This window comes from Pararge aegeria, chromosome 11 (assembly GCF_905163445.1).
Source record: "Pararge aegeria chromosome 11, ilParAegt1.1, whole genome shotgun sequence".
Lineage (NCBI taxonomy): Eukaryota > Metazoa > Arthropoda > Insecta > Lepidoptera > Nymphalidae > Pararge > Pararge aegeria.
The window spans coordinates 561052-578251 of record NC_053190.1 but is presented as its reverse complement, the minus strand read 5'-3'; the positions used below and the strand labels follow the sequence as shown (position 1 = coordinate 578251).

General features: G+C 35.6%; 1 protein-coding gene across 1 annotated transcript in view; it reads left to right on the top strand.

The window, feature by feature from the left end:
* LOC120627368 (lysosomal-trafficking regulator) overlaps positions 1-17200 on the top strand; it is a 66897-nt gene that overhangs the window by 19833 nt on the left and 29864 nt on the right. The window contains exons 10-13 of the mRNA XM_039895360.1: positions 8045-8170; positions 12065-12149; positions 12756-12873; positions 14785-14972. Of these exons, the coding sequence (XP_039751294.1) occupies positions 8045-8170; positions 12065-12149; positions 12756-12873; positions 14785-14972 (517 nt within the window). The remainder of the gene's footprint in view (positions 1-8044; positions 8171-12064; positions 12150-12755; positions 12874-14784; positions 14973-17200) is intronic.

The following is a 17200-nucleotide window of genomic DNA, read 5'->3' as shown; positions in this document are numbered from 1 at the left end:
TGTGAGAGATGAAAGCGAAGCCGGATGCTTCCAAGCAACCTTGTCATTAAGAAAATCATCAATTGTATAATAACCTCGCTGTAATAAATGTTTTTTAACACATTCTTTAAACTTATGCATTGGTAGGTCCAAAATTACCTTAGGAATCATATTATAAAAGCGTATACTCAATCCCACAAATCACTTCTGCACCTTTCGCAGACGATATGCAGATGTCACTTATTTGTGACCGTTTCTTGTAAGTCGACTCTATTTACGTATTTGTAAATAAAAGCTGTTTAACCAAACTCGCGTTAACTCACCTTAAGCAATCGGTGAATAACGGTTATGTAGTCAAGGTGCGTAGGTTATTGTATTTTTTTCGAGCCTGGATTATTAATTTAGCTTTTGAGCTTCCCTGGCTGAAGCCTTACTAAACTTAACATTTATGAAATTATTTTTATACTTACTCAAACGGAGTACATAGTAATTAACTGTTTCTAACCAAGGCAATCTGTAATTATCGAATGGCTCAAAACATTTTAAAACTGGCATGTACAATATCATGTGTAATCTGTCTCGTACCTGTCCTGAATGAACCAACCAGTAGGGATAGCATGTGTCCCGAGATAATTATCTCTACTCGTACCTTTTATTTTTATAGCGATGGACGAGATAATGTGTAGGCACAGGGCAAGTAACTTTGTCGCCTAGGAAAGAAGATGCTTGTACACAGCAACGATATATTTATAAGCTGATAATTTTCTATATTTAACTACCTCCGGGTTTTAGCAGTTTGCATGGTCAACTACGGAAGTCGCAGTCCTGCGTTCAATACCCGGGTCGGGTCATTAATTTTCGAGGTATTAGTTTTCCAGTCACTATAGCCCGAAATTTTCGTTATTCACTTAATTATCATCTTTCCTACGAGATGCAGAGAGTGACGATAATGGTGGCCTTTTTATAGCTCAAATGGGTTAACTTTTCTTTGCCCTTGCCTACTGCACCAATTACACAGTGATATGTTGTCATTTTCTAAGTCAATTAGGTATTATTGTAATTACTATCTACAACTCCAACCAGGTATAGGTAGGTCGGTAAGCGGCTAACGCAGACACTACAATATTTATAATAGGATAGTAATAGAACGATGTTAAAATTCCTAGAATGTTCGATTAGTTAAGTTATTTTTTGCTGACTGGGTTATGGTTGTGTGCGAAAGCGTTCCCATGACCCAGTCACCAGGCGATGAGTTGGAACACCGTGGGGTTTTAGTCGGTAAAAGTCCGGCATAACCACTGCACCTCCCCGTGGTGTAGTGGTATCCATGAGGATTTCCACACGAAAAAAAAAAAAAAAAAAAAAAGGGTTGGCCATTTGATTATCATCGGCCAATTGATATCCCACTGCTATGTACCTCCTAAATACGTTTATTTATTTAATTTATCTATATACTCGTATCTATACATTTTAATTTTTATGGATGTATTACAACACTCTTGGCACTATCCCGATCTCTTGATGTAAGTCATGTCTGCAAAGGTTGCCTGTAAGAGATTGCTTGCAGCAATAAGGCTGGCTTTGCATGTTTACTGTATTCTCCTTCCTGTTTCTTTTCCTGTATGTTAGACGTGCAATAAAGGGATTCTTCTTTTTCTTCTCCTTAACGGTCGCAGTATGGTGGGCTAAAGCTAGACCTTCACGAGCGAGTAGAAACGGGCGATAGACTTGTCATGCTATTAATGCAATTTCATCCAAAAGTCAAATGAAGTATTTATTCGCTTGCCAGAATTCGAGGTTCAGTCGTAGGTAATGAAGTCAGATTACTTACCTAACTTTATTGCAACAAAACACAAGGAAATAATACAAAACAAAACAAAGACAGTGCAAAGTGTTAGGGTACAAAGGCGGCCTTATCAATAAAAGTTATATTTGAAAGGCGACATAAGCGTAAGAATAAATATAAAAATATATATTTAATCATATATCATCATGTTTGTTATTAGAATTTTATATTCACATCACTGAGATGAGTGATGATGAGGCGAGACCAACGGCTCAACATGCTCTCTGAGGCGCGTGGGTGATCGTCTAACTCTGAACTGGTTCATGAATTTCTTCATCGAAATATCAAATATCTCATGATTTTTGAAAACGAGCTTACCATAAGCAAACTTTTAAATACATTTAGGAAAAACATTACTTACTAACTGACACATAACTTTAATAAATTGGATTCAAACATGGCATTGCAAGCTTAAAATAAACTTTAAATTAATTTTGGCTTCAAAAGAAGGTCATACGCGCTAAAAAAAGATATTTTAACATTGAACTCAAGTTTACCGATGTTGGGTATGCATTATTAACTGGTTAATGTTCAAAAATATTTCAATGTGTAGTATTATACATATGAAGTAAGTACTAGCAGTTAGCTGCAGTTTTATGTACAGATTTAACTAAGCCCCTCCTGTTTAGAATTTTTATTATCTCTTAACTATGCATCCAAATATCATGTCTTGATTGTTTTGTTATTTAAATGTTTTTTTCTGTCATGACAATTTGTTTACTTTAACGCGATGTGAAAAATTATTTCAGTGTTGGATAGCCTATTTATTGAGGAAAGCTACATGTATATATATGTATGTGTATATATATCATCACGTTAAGACCACTGGTTTATGGGATAGACAGCATTTTCGGAGTATATAGTACGTTGATATAACATTTAAGAAAGAAAAAACATTTATTCATTTAAGTGTTACAAACAGTACATCTTATAATAATAAAGTAACAACATAGTATACAACATACAATGTCTGTGTGTAACACCAGACAGAAAGGGTGTACAGCTCAGCATTTGCCATGCATTGTACCTAAGTACACGCATGTCGCTGATTTTCAGCTGAGACCCGAGTGACGATACGGCAAACTAAATATATAAATAAAAAAAATGAAGTAAATAAATAAAGTGAAGTACAGGATAAAAGCAGCAAAATTATGATTATACTAAAAAATAATAAAAAATCAGAAATACTGTTAATTACATAATAAATAAATAAAATGTTCGACACGAAATTTCGTTTATTTTCTGGATTGCTTTTACCACTACCACTATTTCAAGCTGAATTCGTATTATCACTGTGACAAAATATGTATGAGTAATAATTAATGAAGCTTTTTGTAGTATAAATTAATTTGTAAAATCCGTCAGGTGGTTTTTTATTTTTATTTATTTTATTTATTCACAAGAATGTAGGGTACATACAGTTTTTAAAATGTAAAGTAGTTATTATAATATTAATACAAACAAATGCGTGCCTCACAAATTATATTGGTGTGTATGTAATAAATGTATGTAATGGTGCCATTTAAAATCTACTGTCCCTGATTTAGGTAAAAACCTGTATTACAGGCGACAGTGCTCTCCTTAAATTGTTGTTTCGATGATTGAGTGTATGATTGTGCGTATGTGAGTTTGCGTCGCATAGGTAATTGTGGTCGCGTATATGTTTGCTTATACAAGATAGTTATTATATTAAGTTATATATACATATATAAATTTGTTTTGCAGGTGTATGTGTGTGTTTGTATGTATGTATTATATTTGTGTGTGTTTGTATGTGCGTGTGTGTGGTTGCGTGTGTGTGTGTATATGTGAGTTAGAGTTTTACATATTAATTCGATCCTAAGACTTCCAGAAGAATTTCAGTTTCAGCATATGATTTTGTCAGTAGCCACTCTTTTACACATTTTTTACAGTTAATTTTATTTAGGGGGTATATATTTATATCTCTATTGATTTTATTGTAAATTCTAGAGCTAATGATGTAGTACTGCCTCCCAGCTAGTTTACTTTTGTGCCTTTCTGTTTGAAAGATTATGTCCCCTCTTCTTTTATGTTGGCTTTTTACGTAAGTAGTAGAATTATGTTTACGAATAATAGTTTGAAGAATAAAAAGTTGGCGAACTGATAGAACTTTACAATCTCTGTATAATTCTGTAGTGGAATACCGAAAAGGTCTATTAGTCATCACTTTTACGATAGCCCTTTGTGCTCTCTCCAACTGTAGTAGCGTTGATTTATGACTGCCACCCCAGACAGAAATGCAGTATGAAAGTAAAGACTGAACTATTGCATGGTATACCATAAAAATAATTGATTTATTTGCTGATGATCTAAGATTTCTGAATATGTATATTAGTTTCCTTATTGTCTCCATTACATACAAACATAAACAAAAAAATCTTTCTTATAAATACTGTAAGTTGTATATAGATTGTAGTAGGTGCCTATAAACACCAGGGTTTATAGGCACCTACTACAGACAACCCACACGTTTGACCGCTATGTTTTTAAGACTCCGCGTCAAGGTCCTCCTAATCTTATCTTATATTTCTTGCGTAACATTTGATTATTCAGTTAAGTTTAAAGACCCCTTGCGTCAAATTGTATGTGAGAATTCGCATTTAAAGTTCGCCCTATTCATACATTAGTGACGTCTTAATAAAGCTCGAATCACAAGCCTTATCAAGTTCAAGAATTGCAAAACAGTGGGGATAGAAAGTATATTTTTATTTATTTCGAAGTATATTTCTTCAGTTATTACTATGAAGTAGTTTGCAGTGTATGCAAACTCACAGTGGTGTTAATCCTATGTCATCATACGCAGCCTATTAACATCCCACTGCTGGGCACAGGCCTCGTCTCTCATGGGCAAGACAGTTTTAGAGCATAAACCCACAACGCTGCTCTAATTCAGTTTGGTGGGCTTTTGACGACTATTACCAAAGTTAAGTGTAGTATAAGGCAACCAACTACTCTTCGAGAGTAATCTTACAATCCCAAACACAATTGGTAAAGGGAATTACACATCATGAACCGGAAAGATAGACATACGGACAAATCAAGTTCAATAAAACATTATGAATGGTTGCCAAGAGGCAATAATCTTGCATGAAATACTCAATTAAGGGCTCATTTGCATGTCAAGATCTCAGCGCCGCACTCTGGTAGCGGAAATCGGCGGGGACCTCTCGCTGCCCAGTTTTGTATTTGCCATGCTGAGCAGTGAGATGTCGTGGAAAGCAATCGGTTGGGGCGGTTAGTAGACGTCTGGTAATTATGCAACGGGTTTCCCGGACGTCTATTAAAGCCAACTAGAGGGACATGCCGTGGTGGTTTTTAATTTCGGTAAACGAGTCCCACATAAAGCGTTTCCACCACGACAAAAAAAACTCACCGTAAAAGCAAGTGTTATTTAATACCTTAAAACACACTTAACTTAGAAAAGTTAGAGGTACGTGCCAGTTCGGCCCCCCGAAAGTGAAGCCGAAGTCTTTACCACTTATATAAATAATACCACTTATAAAAATCCTATCACCGCTTATATAAATAAAGAACTATATTAAATAGGTATTAAAGTACTCTAGTTATGACCTAGAGTACCTGGGCCCTGACACTGCAAAATGAAATATTGACCTTGTAATAGCCACGAACACAGTTAGGGTCTTCGCGCGTAATCTTTCACTTCTAACAAGATTAGTGGTCGAAGTCGGTAGCAATACAAACTACGACTAATGTAGTGATAATGGAATTGGTGTCTTCGTTTTGCCACAGATACATTTAAGGCATCCTATAAACTTAAATATTTCGTCACATCACAATGCAATCTCAAAATGAGTAACATTCTACTAGTTTAAATTCAGTTTTTTAGTTCCTCGATTGACTATAATAATAATAAAATAATAAATATACTACGACAATACACACATCGCCACCTAGCCCCAAAGTCAGCGTAGCTTGTGTTATGGGTACTAAGATAGCTGTTGAATATTTTTATGAATATAATACATAAATACTTATAATATATATATAAACACCCAGACACTGAAAAACATTCATGCTCATCACACAAACATTTTCCAGTTGTGGGAATCGAACCTTGAAGCCTTGGACTCAGAAAGCAGGGTCGCTGCAAACTGCGCCAATCGGCCGTCTATATACTATGTTGTTTAATACATAAATTCGCGGAGAAAATTTGAATTATTTAGTAGTATTTTAAAATTACTATATTCTCTAAGTCACAATGCGGTACTTTTTCTTCCTAAAAATAAATGCCACCATATAACGATTACGGGGAATCAGTGTAAATCTCTTCCCATATTGACAAATCTGTAAATACATCGCGATCGTTTCCGAATTGCACACGGTCAATTGACATCTTTCATCAATGTTTAAGTACCAACTTGCCATAGGTAGGTACTTCTATCGTCCTAGCATGTTTCGCAGTATAAAAACTTTGAATTAAATTATAAAGTCAAAACCTAGTTTGATTATTCTAAATCGCTTTGACAAGCTACAACTTTTTGTGAGAAAAGATTACTAGGCTTCTACAACCGGTTTAGGATTAAATATATACTCGTACATGTTTCTCAAAATTAGCATAGACAATTTCGCTTTGACATAGTGTATGTTTTTTTTTTTCAAAGATCATATCTCAAAGATCGTAATATACAGTTTAATGTACTCTCCGAGGCAAGTACATAGGAAGCATGATACCATTTGGATATCGACAAGATTAGTTTACGATCTTCCCTAAACCAATCTTTAGAGATAACGGAACCGGTATTAGGTATACTCAAACGGTTCCTGTGAGAACATTAAATAAACGGTCATTGTAGAATTCCTTAGGTGCTAAATATGCATATTCTAGATGGGGTTTGATATTCATAACATATTCCCACTCCATCAAAAGTCCACATTACGAACAAAAAAAAAATAGTTTTTATGTTTTTTTTTAATAACCGACAGACATTGCGCCGCGGTTCCTCGTTGACTACGGAAACTATTAAACCGAAACAGACGCTGACGAAGTAGAGGAAAATAGGTCCTAAGGCTATAACAAGTAGAGATTAACATCGTTGCTACCCATTAACTCGACTGTGAGGACAGAAAAAAATCTTGCTAGGTTTGTTGTGGGCTCTTCTTAGATCAGGGCGCGCATGTAACCCTACTAGCTTTAGTTTTAAGTTAACGAATGCAATTGTCACCATCTACTAAAATAAGTGGTAACATGTTAAATGCATGAACGCTTCATAAGTGCCTGTGATAAGGTGTACATGAATAAAACATTTTTTTTAATATGAAATTTGCATTTGATATTTAATCTGTAGATGAAGCATTTTCTGAGATTTCCAGATGAGTCAATGAGTCTGGTATGTGGTAGTCAAACTCGACGGCATCAACCGCACGCAATTAATTTAATATTCATGAGACGGTGGATTATTCTAGACTCTGAAGATTATAATCGATGTATAATATTAACATCTAGAAAATTCTATCAGATGTGTGTTAACATACGTAATAAATTGACTGAAAAGAAAATCTAAACCTATTAGAAAATCCCATTCAATAATGACAATCCACTTGATCTCGTTAGCATAGTTAGGCACATTACCATTTTGATCCTATTATTAACTATAACAATTATTTTTACAATTTACTATGGTAAATTATTTATGACATGCCTACAAAAGACTTATGATCAGCAGTGGACGTCTATAGCGTGAGGTGATCATGATGAAGATTATGCACAATATACATTTGGTATATTGTGTAAACTCAATTATTTTCACAATTTACTCTGGTAAATCTGGTAAATTGTAAAAATAATTGTAGGGATGTTGAAAATACAGGGTCCTGGGCAGCTTATTTATAGGGACTCCCAGCGGCTTACTTGATGTCATAAAAAGGATAGACTAATGCGTACTTTAAAAAGGATTTGAAACTATTTATCTCAATCACTTGTTCTAGGTGACCTAAGTTCTTACCTTGAAAAGTTTTGTCACGGCTAATGGCATGACGCCCTCTTATGCCGTCATGAACCACATGCACTTGCACATTTTCCTATTTTGTAATTATATTCTCTATTATTTATTGTATTCACTAAAATTAAAAGAAATATATAAAGTTTTAATAAATAAAAGTTTTAATAATCATGTGACTATATATACATGTATCTAATATCATCTGTCGATATTTACTCAATACTTCAACATATTTTAGGTGCCACCGCTGTTCTGTCCCTCGGGCAACAGCTCCCCGGAGTGTTCGTCCAGCGAGGACAGCGTGGTGGGCCCGTACGCCAGCGAACACAGCGAGTGCCGCACACTGCCGGATGACGGCTATGAGGTATGCACCCACGCGGCTATTTCTCAACGCCATTATCACCCATATAAATAGTATATAACATTCCACTTCTGGACGCGAGGGTTTATTATTTGACGGCAGATTGGCGCAGTGGGCAGCGACCCTGCTTTCTGAGTCTAAAGCCGTGGGTTCGATGTTTGTGTGATGACCATGAATGTTTTTCAGAGTGCAGGTGTTTATATGTATATTATAAGTATTTATGTATATAATAATGTTTATAATACTCCCTTCAACGGGTAGTTGAAATAAAGACTAAATTGCGTTTCTGTGAAAATACAAGAAACAACATTTAAAGCCCTTACTTCAGGTCTTTAAAATCAAAATATTTTCTTCTTAAAATAAACTCTTAAACACCCTTTTTAAATGTCACTCTGTCATCACTGTAAAAACATTGGTGACTTTCAGAAAAGTTTCGATATATGAACTCGAGAAAAGAGTTCTTTACATGTATATAATTCATAAAAATATTCATCTTACTTAGTACCCATAACACAAGCCACGCTTACTTTGGGGTATGGAGGGTAGAGGTAAGGAGAGTCATCTTATATGGGAGAAAAGTTGAAAAAGTGTCCAGTTGTTGCGCTAAGTAACAGTTCAAAAATCCTCCACAATGGCGCTGGTGGATGCACAGGGTATGGTATGAATGTAGCAATCGTAGATGAATTGAAGTATGCCGAGTTAAAAAATTTAATGTCATTATCGACTAAAGTAGTTAATTATTGAGAATTTCAACAACTTACGTTGTACAAAATATTGTGGTAAATATAACCTTACTTTCTTGTATCTCCATACTTCCTTGTTTATTTTTCAAGCCTACTCTAACAATATTTATATTTGGCGCTTCTTTTAAGAGTTACCCTGATGCAAATGTGGCGCCATCCTAATTTAATACATTTTGACGACACTTTTTCATATACACAGATGACTCTCCTTACCTCTACCCTCCATACTTTGGGGCTAGATGGCGATGTGTGTATTGTCGTAGTATATTTATTTATTCATTTATCCATAAACACAACGCTGGGCAGACGGGTTGGTGGTTGTAGTAGTAGCACTGAGACTGCTGCGCGTTCCCGCTATATTCCTCAAGTCGTCGGAAGAAACAGGGATAGTGACAACTGTATTTTACCACTGAAAATTGAAATCAAGACTCACTGATTGCTGACACAAGATTCAGATTTATTTAAAGTGCACTGTCTTCTTAATAAACACATTTACATGTCTGTTTGTTGTTGGTGACTCTGAGTGCACCAAGTCGAAAGGTAGATTCTACGACAACAAGCCGGCAAGAGACTCTGCGGTTGTTTTTTTCTAACTAACATTATGAATGCTAAAGTATGTTCGTTCACAAGCGCGGTATCCTGGAGGAGACTGGGACATAGGTTAAACAAAAGGCGGAAAGGACGCGGTCTTAGTCGCATGCGACAATTTAGCGGTATGGATATCGGTACGAGCCAATTAGTAAATTGTATGTCCCTAAAATGGCATTCTCAGGGAATGGAATTCGAAACCACATGATAAGAAGTTACAAAACCACAGCAAGCCAGAAGATTAATAGCGATGAAATGGAATAAACAAACAGACACTTTAACATTTATAATATTAGTGAGTGCGCGTGTTACCTACATTAAAAGCTGTTTCGTAACGGAATTATAACCGGCCCGCCAAGTGAGTTTGTTGTTGTCGAACGTTGTTATAAACCGACCTCAAATAACGAGAAGGTTTCGATACAATCAATATTCAAAATTATTTTCGTCAGTATTCACGCAAATCTCTTCATTGTTTGTATCGATGTGAATGGTTTCATTTATGGTTTCGTACCATAATAGAAATAATTAAAATTAAACCAGATTGTGACCATCTGTCACAACTTCATATTTCAGTAAGTAATAATGCTATTGCCTTGAATTTCAGGGTATTCACATATTAATTTGACTTACGTCTTCAGAGATAGAACTCCTCAACTGACAATAACAAAAATTAAATGCCGTGCGTCTGTTATGCAAAGGCTCGAAAATGGCATTTTTGTTTCGCTCTTCTTATTACAGAGCTTGGGGAAAAAAGAAAGTTAGGAAAACTCTCCTCTTACTATCAACAGATAGCTGATATCAAAATCAATCTTTAGGTGAAACGAAGTTTACCGAGCTCTCTAGTAGTAGTAAAACATTTCAACTCCAGTGAAATGTGCCCTACGTTTTTTGACTCCTGTTATGTAATGGTCATAGATATCTTAATAACATGTTACTAGAAATTCCCTTTAGCATTTTAAGTATAGAAAACACTTATAGCCGAACGACGGATCCCAGCGACCGTAGGTACTACTAAAAGTTCAGAATTGAAATACTACGCACTGGGAGTCATGCATTGGCGGTTTCTCGCCAGACAAGTTGTTGGAGAGCTTGAGAGAGAATATAGAATAAAGATTACAATAAAGTCGCCATTTGTTACAAATGTTGTAGCAAATAACAATTCGTGTGCACTGAGTCACGTTCACGGCGACAAAGTTATGTCTACACAACATTTCTAGTGTCTTGTTGCCAAGATTTCCTTGGTTATGCCTAAACTACGCACTTTTGTCTTTATATAGATAATGGTATGTATGTAATATCCGCATAAATATTTATATTATTCATAGCCGTTTAATGACTTCCTAACAAGTTTTTTAAGGTTCTGAACCTTATAATTCAAAAAGTATAAATACTTAAAAGGTTCCGCTTTAAGTATGACGTTTTCTCTCTAAGTCTGCCAGCCCATTATGCTAAGGTACAGTCCTTTAAAAGTAAAAAGTCAATAATCCGTTTTTGCTTGAGTCAAGTCTAGATATACGCAAACTTTAAAAACTTGTTTTCATACTAAAACTTCCAGTGAATAATTGTTATCAAAAAAACCACAATACTGTGGTCAAGAAAGTAAGTATTTTAGCACGAGGGATGAAAAAATTCGCATGATGATAGACCGATATGAGTGGTTGCATTTGGAAATGTAGTTTCTCCAGTTGAGGTTGATATTATTTCAAACCAGTTAGGATTAGTAAAACGTTTGATAATGCTTGCTTAGGACCCATTTATACCTACAGGAAAGTTTGTTAAATAATATTGTATTCATATTATTCAACTATTTTCTTTTTTATTGTTAAGGAAAACTTAAAACTAATACAGAAGATAGAAGAACATGTAAAGTTGTATAATATAGCCAAATGTGTTCACAAATAGACTTAATAAAAAGAAGAGAAATGCTTACATGACAATACAAGTTAGAGAACAGGGTATACTGTGGTAAGTCTAATTTTCTTAACCAAAGCAGATTCTCGTGTGAATCCCTTAGCGATTATTTTCATTAGGATTTTACCTCCAGACTCATTGCGCTATTTTGAAAAAACAGAGCTATCAACCTAAATTATTATCTGTAACATTACATCTTGCAATTTACAAAAGTGTCTAGTGTTGCCAAAGCCGGAAAAGACGACACATGACATACTCATGTCGATAATGATAGTAGAAGCATACGTGTTCAGTCCTTTTGATAAATTATAATTAACCCTTCAGTGACAATGTGTGGAACCCACAACATGTCGCAATACGCGAACATCTCGGGGAATACGTATAGAAATTGATAATTCATAGATTAGTAGTTAGATAATTTATAGTTCGTCCGTTTGTTATGGTTTCTAACAAACCCCTTTGGAACCATTTATTTTTCGGCAGTAAAAAGTAAGCTTTACTCGTCTCCGTCCTTTCAACTAACTTTATGCCAAAAATCGAGTCGATTCCCTGCTAAGTTATGGCGTAAAAAAGACAAACAAACACACTTTTGCCTAAATAATATTAGTATTGAAGTATGGATTACAACGAAAATTTACTCTGATATTTTTCGCAGGCTGACGTCGAAATCGGAAAGCAGGATGCTCCGACAAAGACAAGGAAGCTCTCTGAATCTTTGTCCGTGTTGAATAATGTATCAGGTGAGAATTTCAATTTATTTATTTAATACTAGCGTATCCATCCCGCTTCGTCGGGCTAGATTTTGCTTTATTTTATTTAAACAATAAACTTACATCATTAAATTTTTAATTTAAGTCTCATAATATATTAAATCATTTATTTCTCTCCGTATTCATTCTCTTCTATTCTCTTCTCGAGCGGGTGAAGATTATTATCTACACCTATGTACACCCAACAATAGAATATCATCATAGTAAATAAAATCTGTATTTGACAGTTTGACAGTTCAAAAATAGGATTGCTCCGATCGTCACCAAACTTTACAGGTTTACTCGCCAAGTCAATCCGGAGATTCCCTGAAATTTTCATTGAAGTCGGTCCAGCCGTTTCGGAGCCTATACGGAACATACCCACACACTTTCTCTTTAATATATAAGATACAAAAGTGAATATTTATCTTCTGACGAAGCGCTCCCAGATCCTCTCTATCCCAAGTTCTCTATATCTATACGAATAATAGCATGAAGTGTACCAATCCACACTTGGACAGCGCGGCCGAGACCCGTGCCCTTCAGTTGGCCGGTAGTGGGAGCCTGTAGATGAAGTAATGGAATATGTGTTGGCAGCAGGCTCGCACGGCCAGCAGGCGTCGGCGGAGTGCCCGGAGTACAGCGAGAGCGGAGAGCTGGCGCACCCCGAGCTGTGCGTCATCGTTGTCGACATCCTGGCGCAGCTCATAGACAAGTGCGATAAAATTTTAATATGAATTTTAATTGATCAATGATAACAGATTTTACCAATTTTGAATGGGTCCCACTTTATTATTTAAAACGTTTCGACACCGTTTCATATTCACCTTTTGGATCCCAAGGTTGCCTGAGAACGCTCGCTACTTAAAGATAAGACCGCCTTTTGTATTTTTAATACTGCTTGTTTTTCTATTATTAATGCTCAAATGAAGAGTAAAATTACAATAGATCTGAAGTTACCATTATTAAGCAATACAATTATTGATACTCTTAGATGATCCTTAACATGTCAAACGTATTTTGAAGTCTAAATCCTACTCATACATAAGACAAAAATCTGTATCTATCGGTAGGACATCTACAGTGTGAGTATGATGAGCTGGATGATACGCCTTTCGAATGAAAGAAACGAAAATGGAAATGGTAACGCCAATTGAAATGATACATGGGTGTACCCAGCTTCTGGTCTAGGTGGTGAAAGCGAGATTTTTAGGTCAGTGCGTCCGCGACTGTTTTGTGAAAAAAATTCAGAGGGCTCTCCATAAAAGACACTGGAGCCAAAACCGTATTGTTTTTTCATTTTTGTCTGCCTGTCTATATATGGCGGCTGCCAAGATACAGACAGAAACCAATGTTCTGGAGAGATTTGTGGTGATAACTTTAAAACATATCTAAGGACCTTCCCAAAATAGTTAAGCAACTAAAGCAGATCGTATTCAAATCGGACCAGTAGTTTTAGGGAAACAGCCTCTAAAGCCTAACGCGTAAGCTCCGCTCCTTTGACTCAGGTCGTCCAACTAATCGCAAATAATATGCAAATGGATGTGTCAACATGTTTATCAAGGCCATACGCATTATTTTAGTTTTCGTTTTGCTCTGCGTATTATCACTGGACTAGTTCGAACATCGTAAAAGCTTTAATATATATTTGGTATGCAGCCACGCTGTATCTTTGTTTTATTTTTGCAACTGAAGGTCGTAATACTGGCGCAGCAAGTTTATTTTTGTATCTATTTCTTTATTAGACTCTAATTTAGTAATAATTTGCTAGTGGGCACTCGTTATGTAGTTGTATTTTTTTAATAGAATTAAACATTTACAGAATTCTTTAGTATTTAAGTGAAAGGAGATGAGAGTTAGTATTGAATCAGCATCTTAATTTTAATTATTCCTACTTTAGAGGCAATTTTTGATACCTACTTTAAATATAAATCTAGAAACTCTTATGTTTGGTTACATTTTTGATCTATTGGTTATTTACAACTTTTTTATTCATTATTTATATAATTTAATTACTCCTGTAATATAATTTTTGATGCATGCTGGTTGCAATATTGCGCACCTTGCATATATCACTACACTAGCATTTTTAATTATGTGACAGCCATTCAGCGTGTATCATTCAAATAAAAATGGCATATCTAAAATTAAATCTTTGAAAATTTAAAAATTTTGTTCCAATCCAACTATGGCTAATAATAATTTTATCAACATAATTAGTTGCTGGCGAATAGACCAATCATGGTCCACGTCACTCATACAATTGATATTTATTTTACTTCTTCTGTCTAATTAATGGTAAACTATGTAATCCTAACGCCAATGTAGAATAGCAGGCGAAAGATAGTAGGCGGTGTGCTAAATTAGTATGGCTCAAAGTAAACCTTACTTTATATTTAAAAAAAAATGTTTATTGTTTTAATCAGCACATATGGGGTGTTTTTTATTAAACTTGAAAACTTAAACTTTTTAAAAACACTTTTGTTTTAATAGTTGTATACCATAAAATGATATACTTTTAAGTTGGTAAAACATTTATTTCAGGAGTCGGGTTTTTTTTGTTAACACAATTTCTGCCTTGTTATTTCTTATATGTATTTAAAAAACAAACTTGTGGTGTCGCTAGGCTGCTGAGCTCGGAGCAATACGACAAGCAGCAGAGCGAGGAGGTGTCGCGCGTGTGTGGCGGGCTGGCCCGCGCGTGGGGCGCTCGGCTGGCGGGCGCGCGCGCACCGCCGATGCTGCTGGCACGCCTGCTGGCGCCCGGCTCGCCGCCCGCGCGGCTGCTGGGCGCCGCCTCCGAGCGGCACGCAGGTAGCCCGCACGGCTCGTCCTGATACACCCGAAAGAAAGGATACAATTTAAACTTCTCGCATATAAATCATTTCTTTAAATATTTTTATCCCATAGTAAATACTTCCGAACATCATTGTTCAGTTATTTAAAAATAGTCATTTATTGTTTGATTTTTATAATACTTTTAGTATTTGCTAGCTTTCCCGTGATATAAAGTATCCTATACCCGTCAATAAGACGCTCGTCGTATCGTCGTAGACGACGTCAATAAGCTTTTGTAATATTTTTGTTGATAGTTTTAGGAGGATCTGAATTGTGCAGGGTCGCACTGCGCAGCGACCCTGCTTTCTGAGTCCAAGGCCGTGGGTTCGATTCCGACAACTGGAAAATGTTTGTGTGATGCACATGAATGAATTTCAGGGTCTGGGTGTTAGTACCCATAACACAAATTAAGCTTACTCTGGGGCTAGATGGCGATGTGTGTAATATTTATTATTAATGCACTACTATATGCACTAGGTGTTTAGCACAAACATAGAGTAAAATTAAAATTTGGATTTTAGGTATGTCGGTTTCTGATCAAATTACTTCACGAAAGTTATATTTTTAATACTATCGTCTATCTACGGCTAATTGAATAAAAGTACATACCCTGATTTACATCACAAAATTAAGACACACCATTCGGCAGCATTTTCTAAGCACAATAATGATGATAATGTTTTTATCGGCTTTATGAAAATTATTAAGATTACAATATCCTTTATCATTCCACACATTACGTATATTGGACACAGCCGCACAAAGCCGCTTAGCCAAGAATATCACCTTAACTTTTATATCACCTTTTTTTCGGATATTTGTAAAATTGGTACTCACCTTCCTTTGCGAATGATTTTTAATTTTACGATATAAGAATAGAAATTGAAGTTGTCTCTAAGTACTTTTTCCAAGCACACCGAACCAAAATAAAGACCGCACGAATATGCTTTCATCATACAGATTGAGAGCCGTAGCTTAATCGGGGAAAGCGCTCAGGCCGCGGTCGCCAGAGAGTCGCAGGTTCAAATCCTGTCGGTTCCGAAAATATTTATATGCACTTTAAATTTATAAAATTGATAATTCCTCCAAGTGTAGGTAAAAACACTAATAAAAATTTTATATCATTAAAAGGCAGGTAAAAAATCCTGAAAATCTCAAGTCGAAACTTTAATATTTAAAGGTCGCTCCAAATAGTTTAGAGTGTCAATATATTCGGAGTCCTAACGCGCGTGCTAAAAAACATAGAAATGAGTGGACCAGGTATTCCGATATTAACTATAATACCCACAATATTCAGGATGGCACTTAGATCTTTCATTAATTAACAGTATTATTGAAGCAACTGTAAAATACCTAGTTTCTTAGCAGTAATTATTTATTCTCATTTTATAAAAGACATCGTTAGAGCCCACCAACCTGCTTTAGAACAGTGTTGTGGGTCTGTACTCTATAAACCTGACTTCCCAACGAGTGAAATAAAACCACAGGTCTGACTCTAATACTGTATATTAAGCTTCTCTATAATTCATATTACTTGTTACCTTCAAATGACTCTACTACCAGTTCGGAATGCTGTCTTCGGCAGAGAAGACCACTGGCAAGAAACTCTACCGTTGCTCTTTTATTCAATCAATTAAAACAACTTATAAACACAATTACAACATCATCATTACAACGTCATATGTAATAACGCTAGGCCCTTTGATACAAGACATATTTTAAGACAGGTCAAACATAACTACTATTATCACTTATAACATCAGGACTTTTGGAACAAGTTGTTTGTATAGAGCAACCTCTGCTACATAAACTGTCGGTATAAAGTTATGCTAGGGCTCCATATATGATACCTAAATAAACCAAAGGATGAATAATTAATACTTATAATTGATCATTGATACTTATCTGATGCAACATCAGGTACAACCATAGTACCAACAACTTTTAACAACTCCATCACCAGTACATACGACTTGTTTCGCCACAACAATATTTCGTTAAGTGTATCGTTTCCATTATAAATCATCTCAACCCAAGTTGTAACGTTCTATCCACAATACTTTACTTAATCTCTTTTTTTTTTATTAATTCATTTTTAAATCCGTGCTAACTTTTCTTTCCCGCCAATCTATCTTGTCAAACTCGCGTCTCCCGCCATAGGTCCTATATTTTTCTTTGACAGTCTACTAAAGGCCATTATTCTA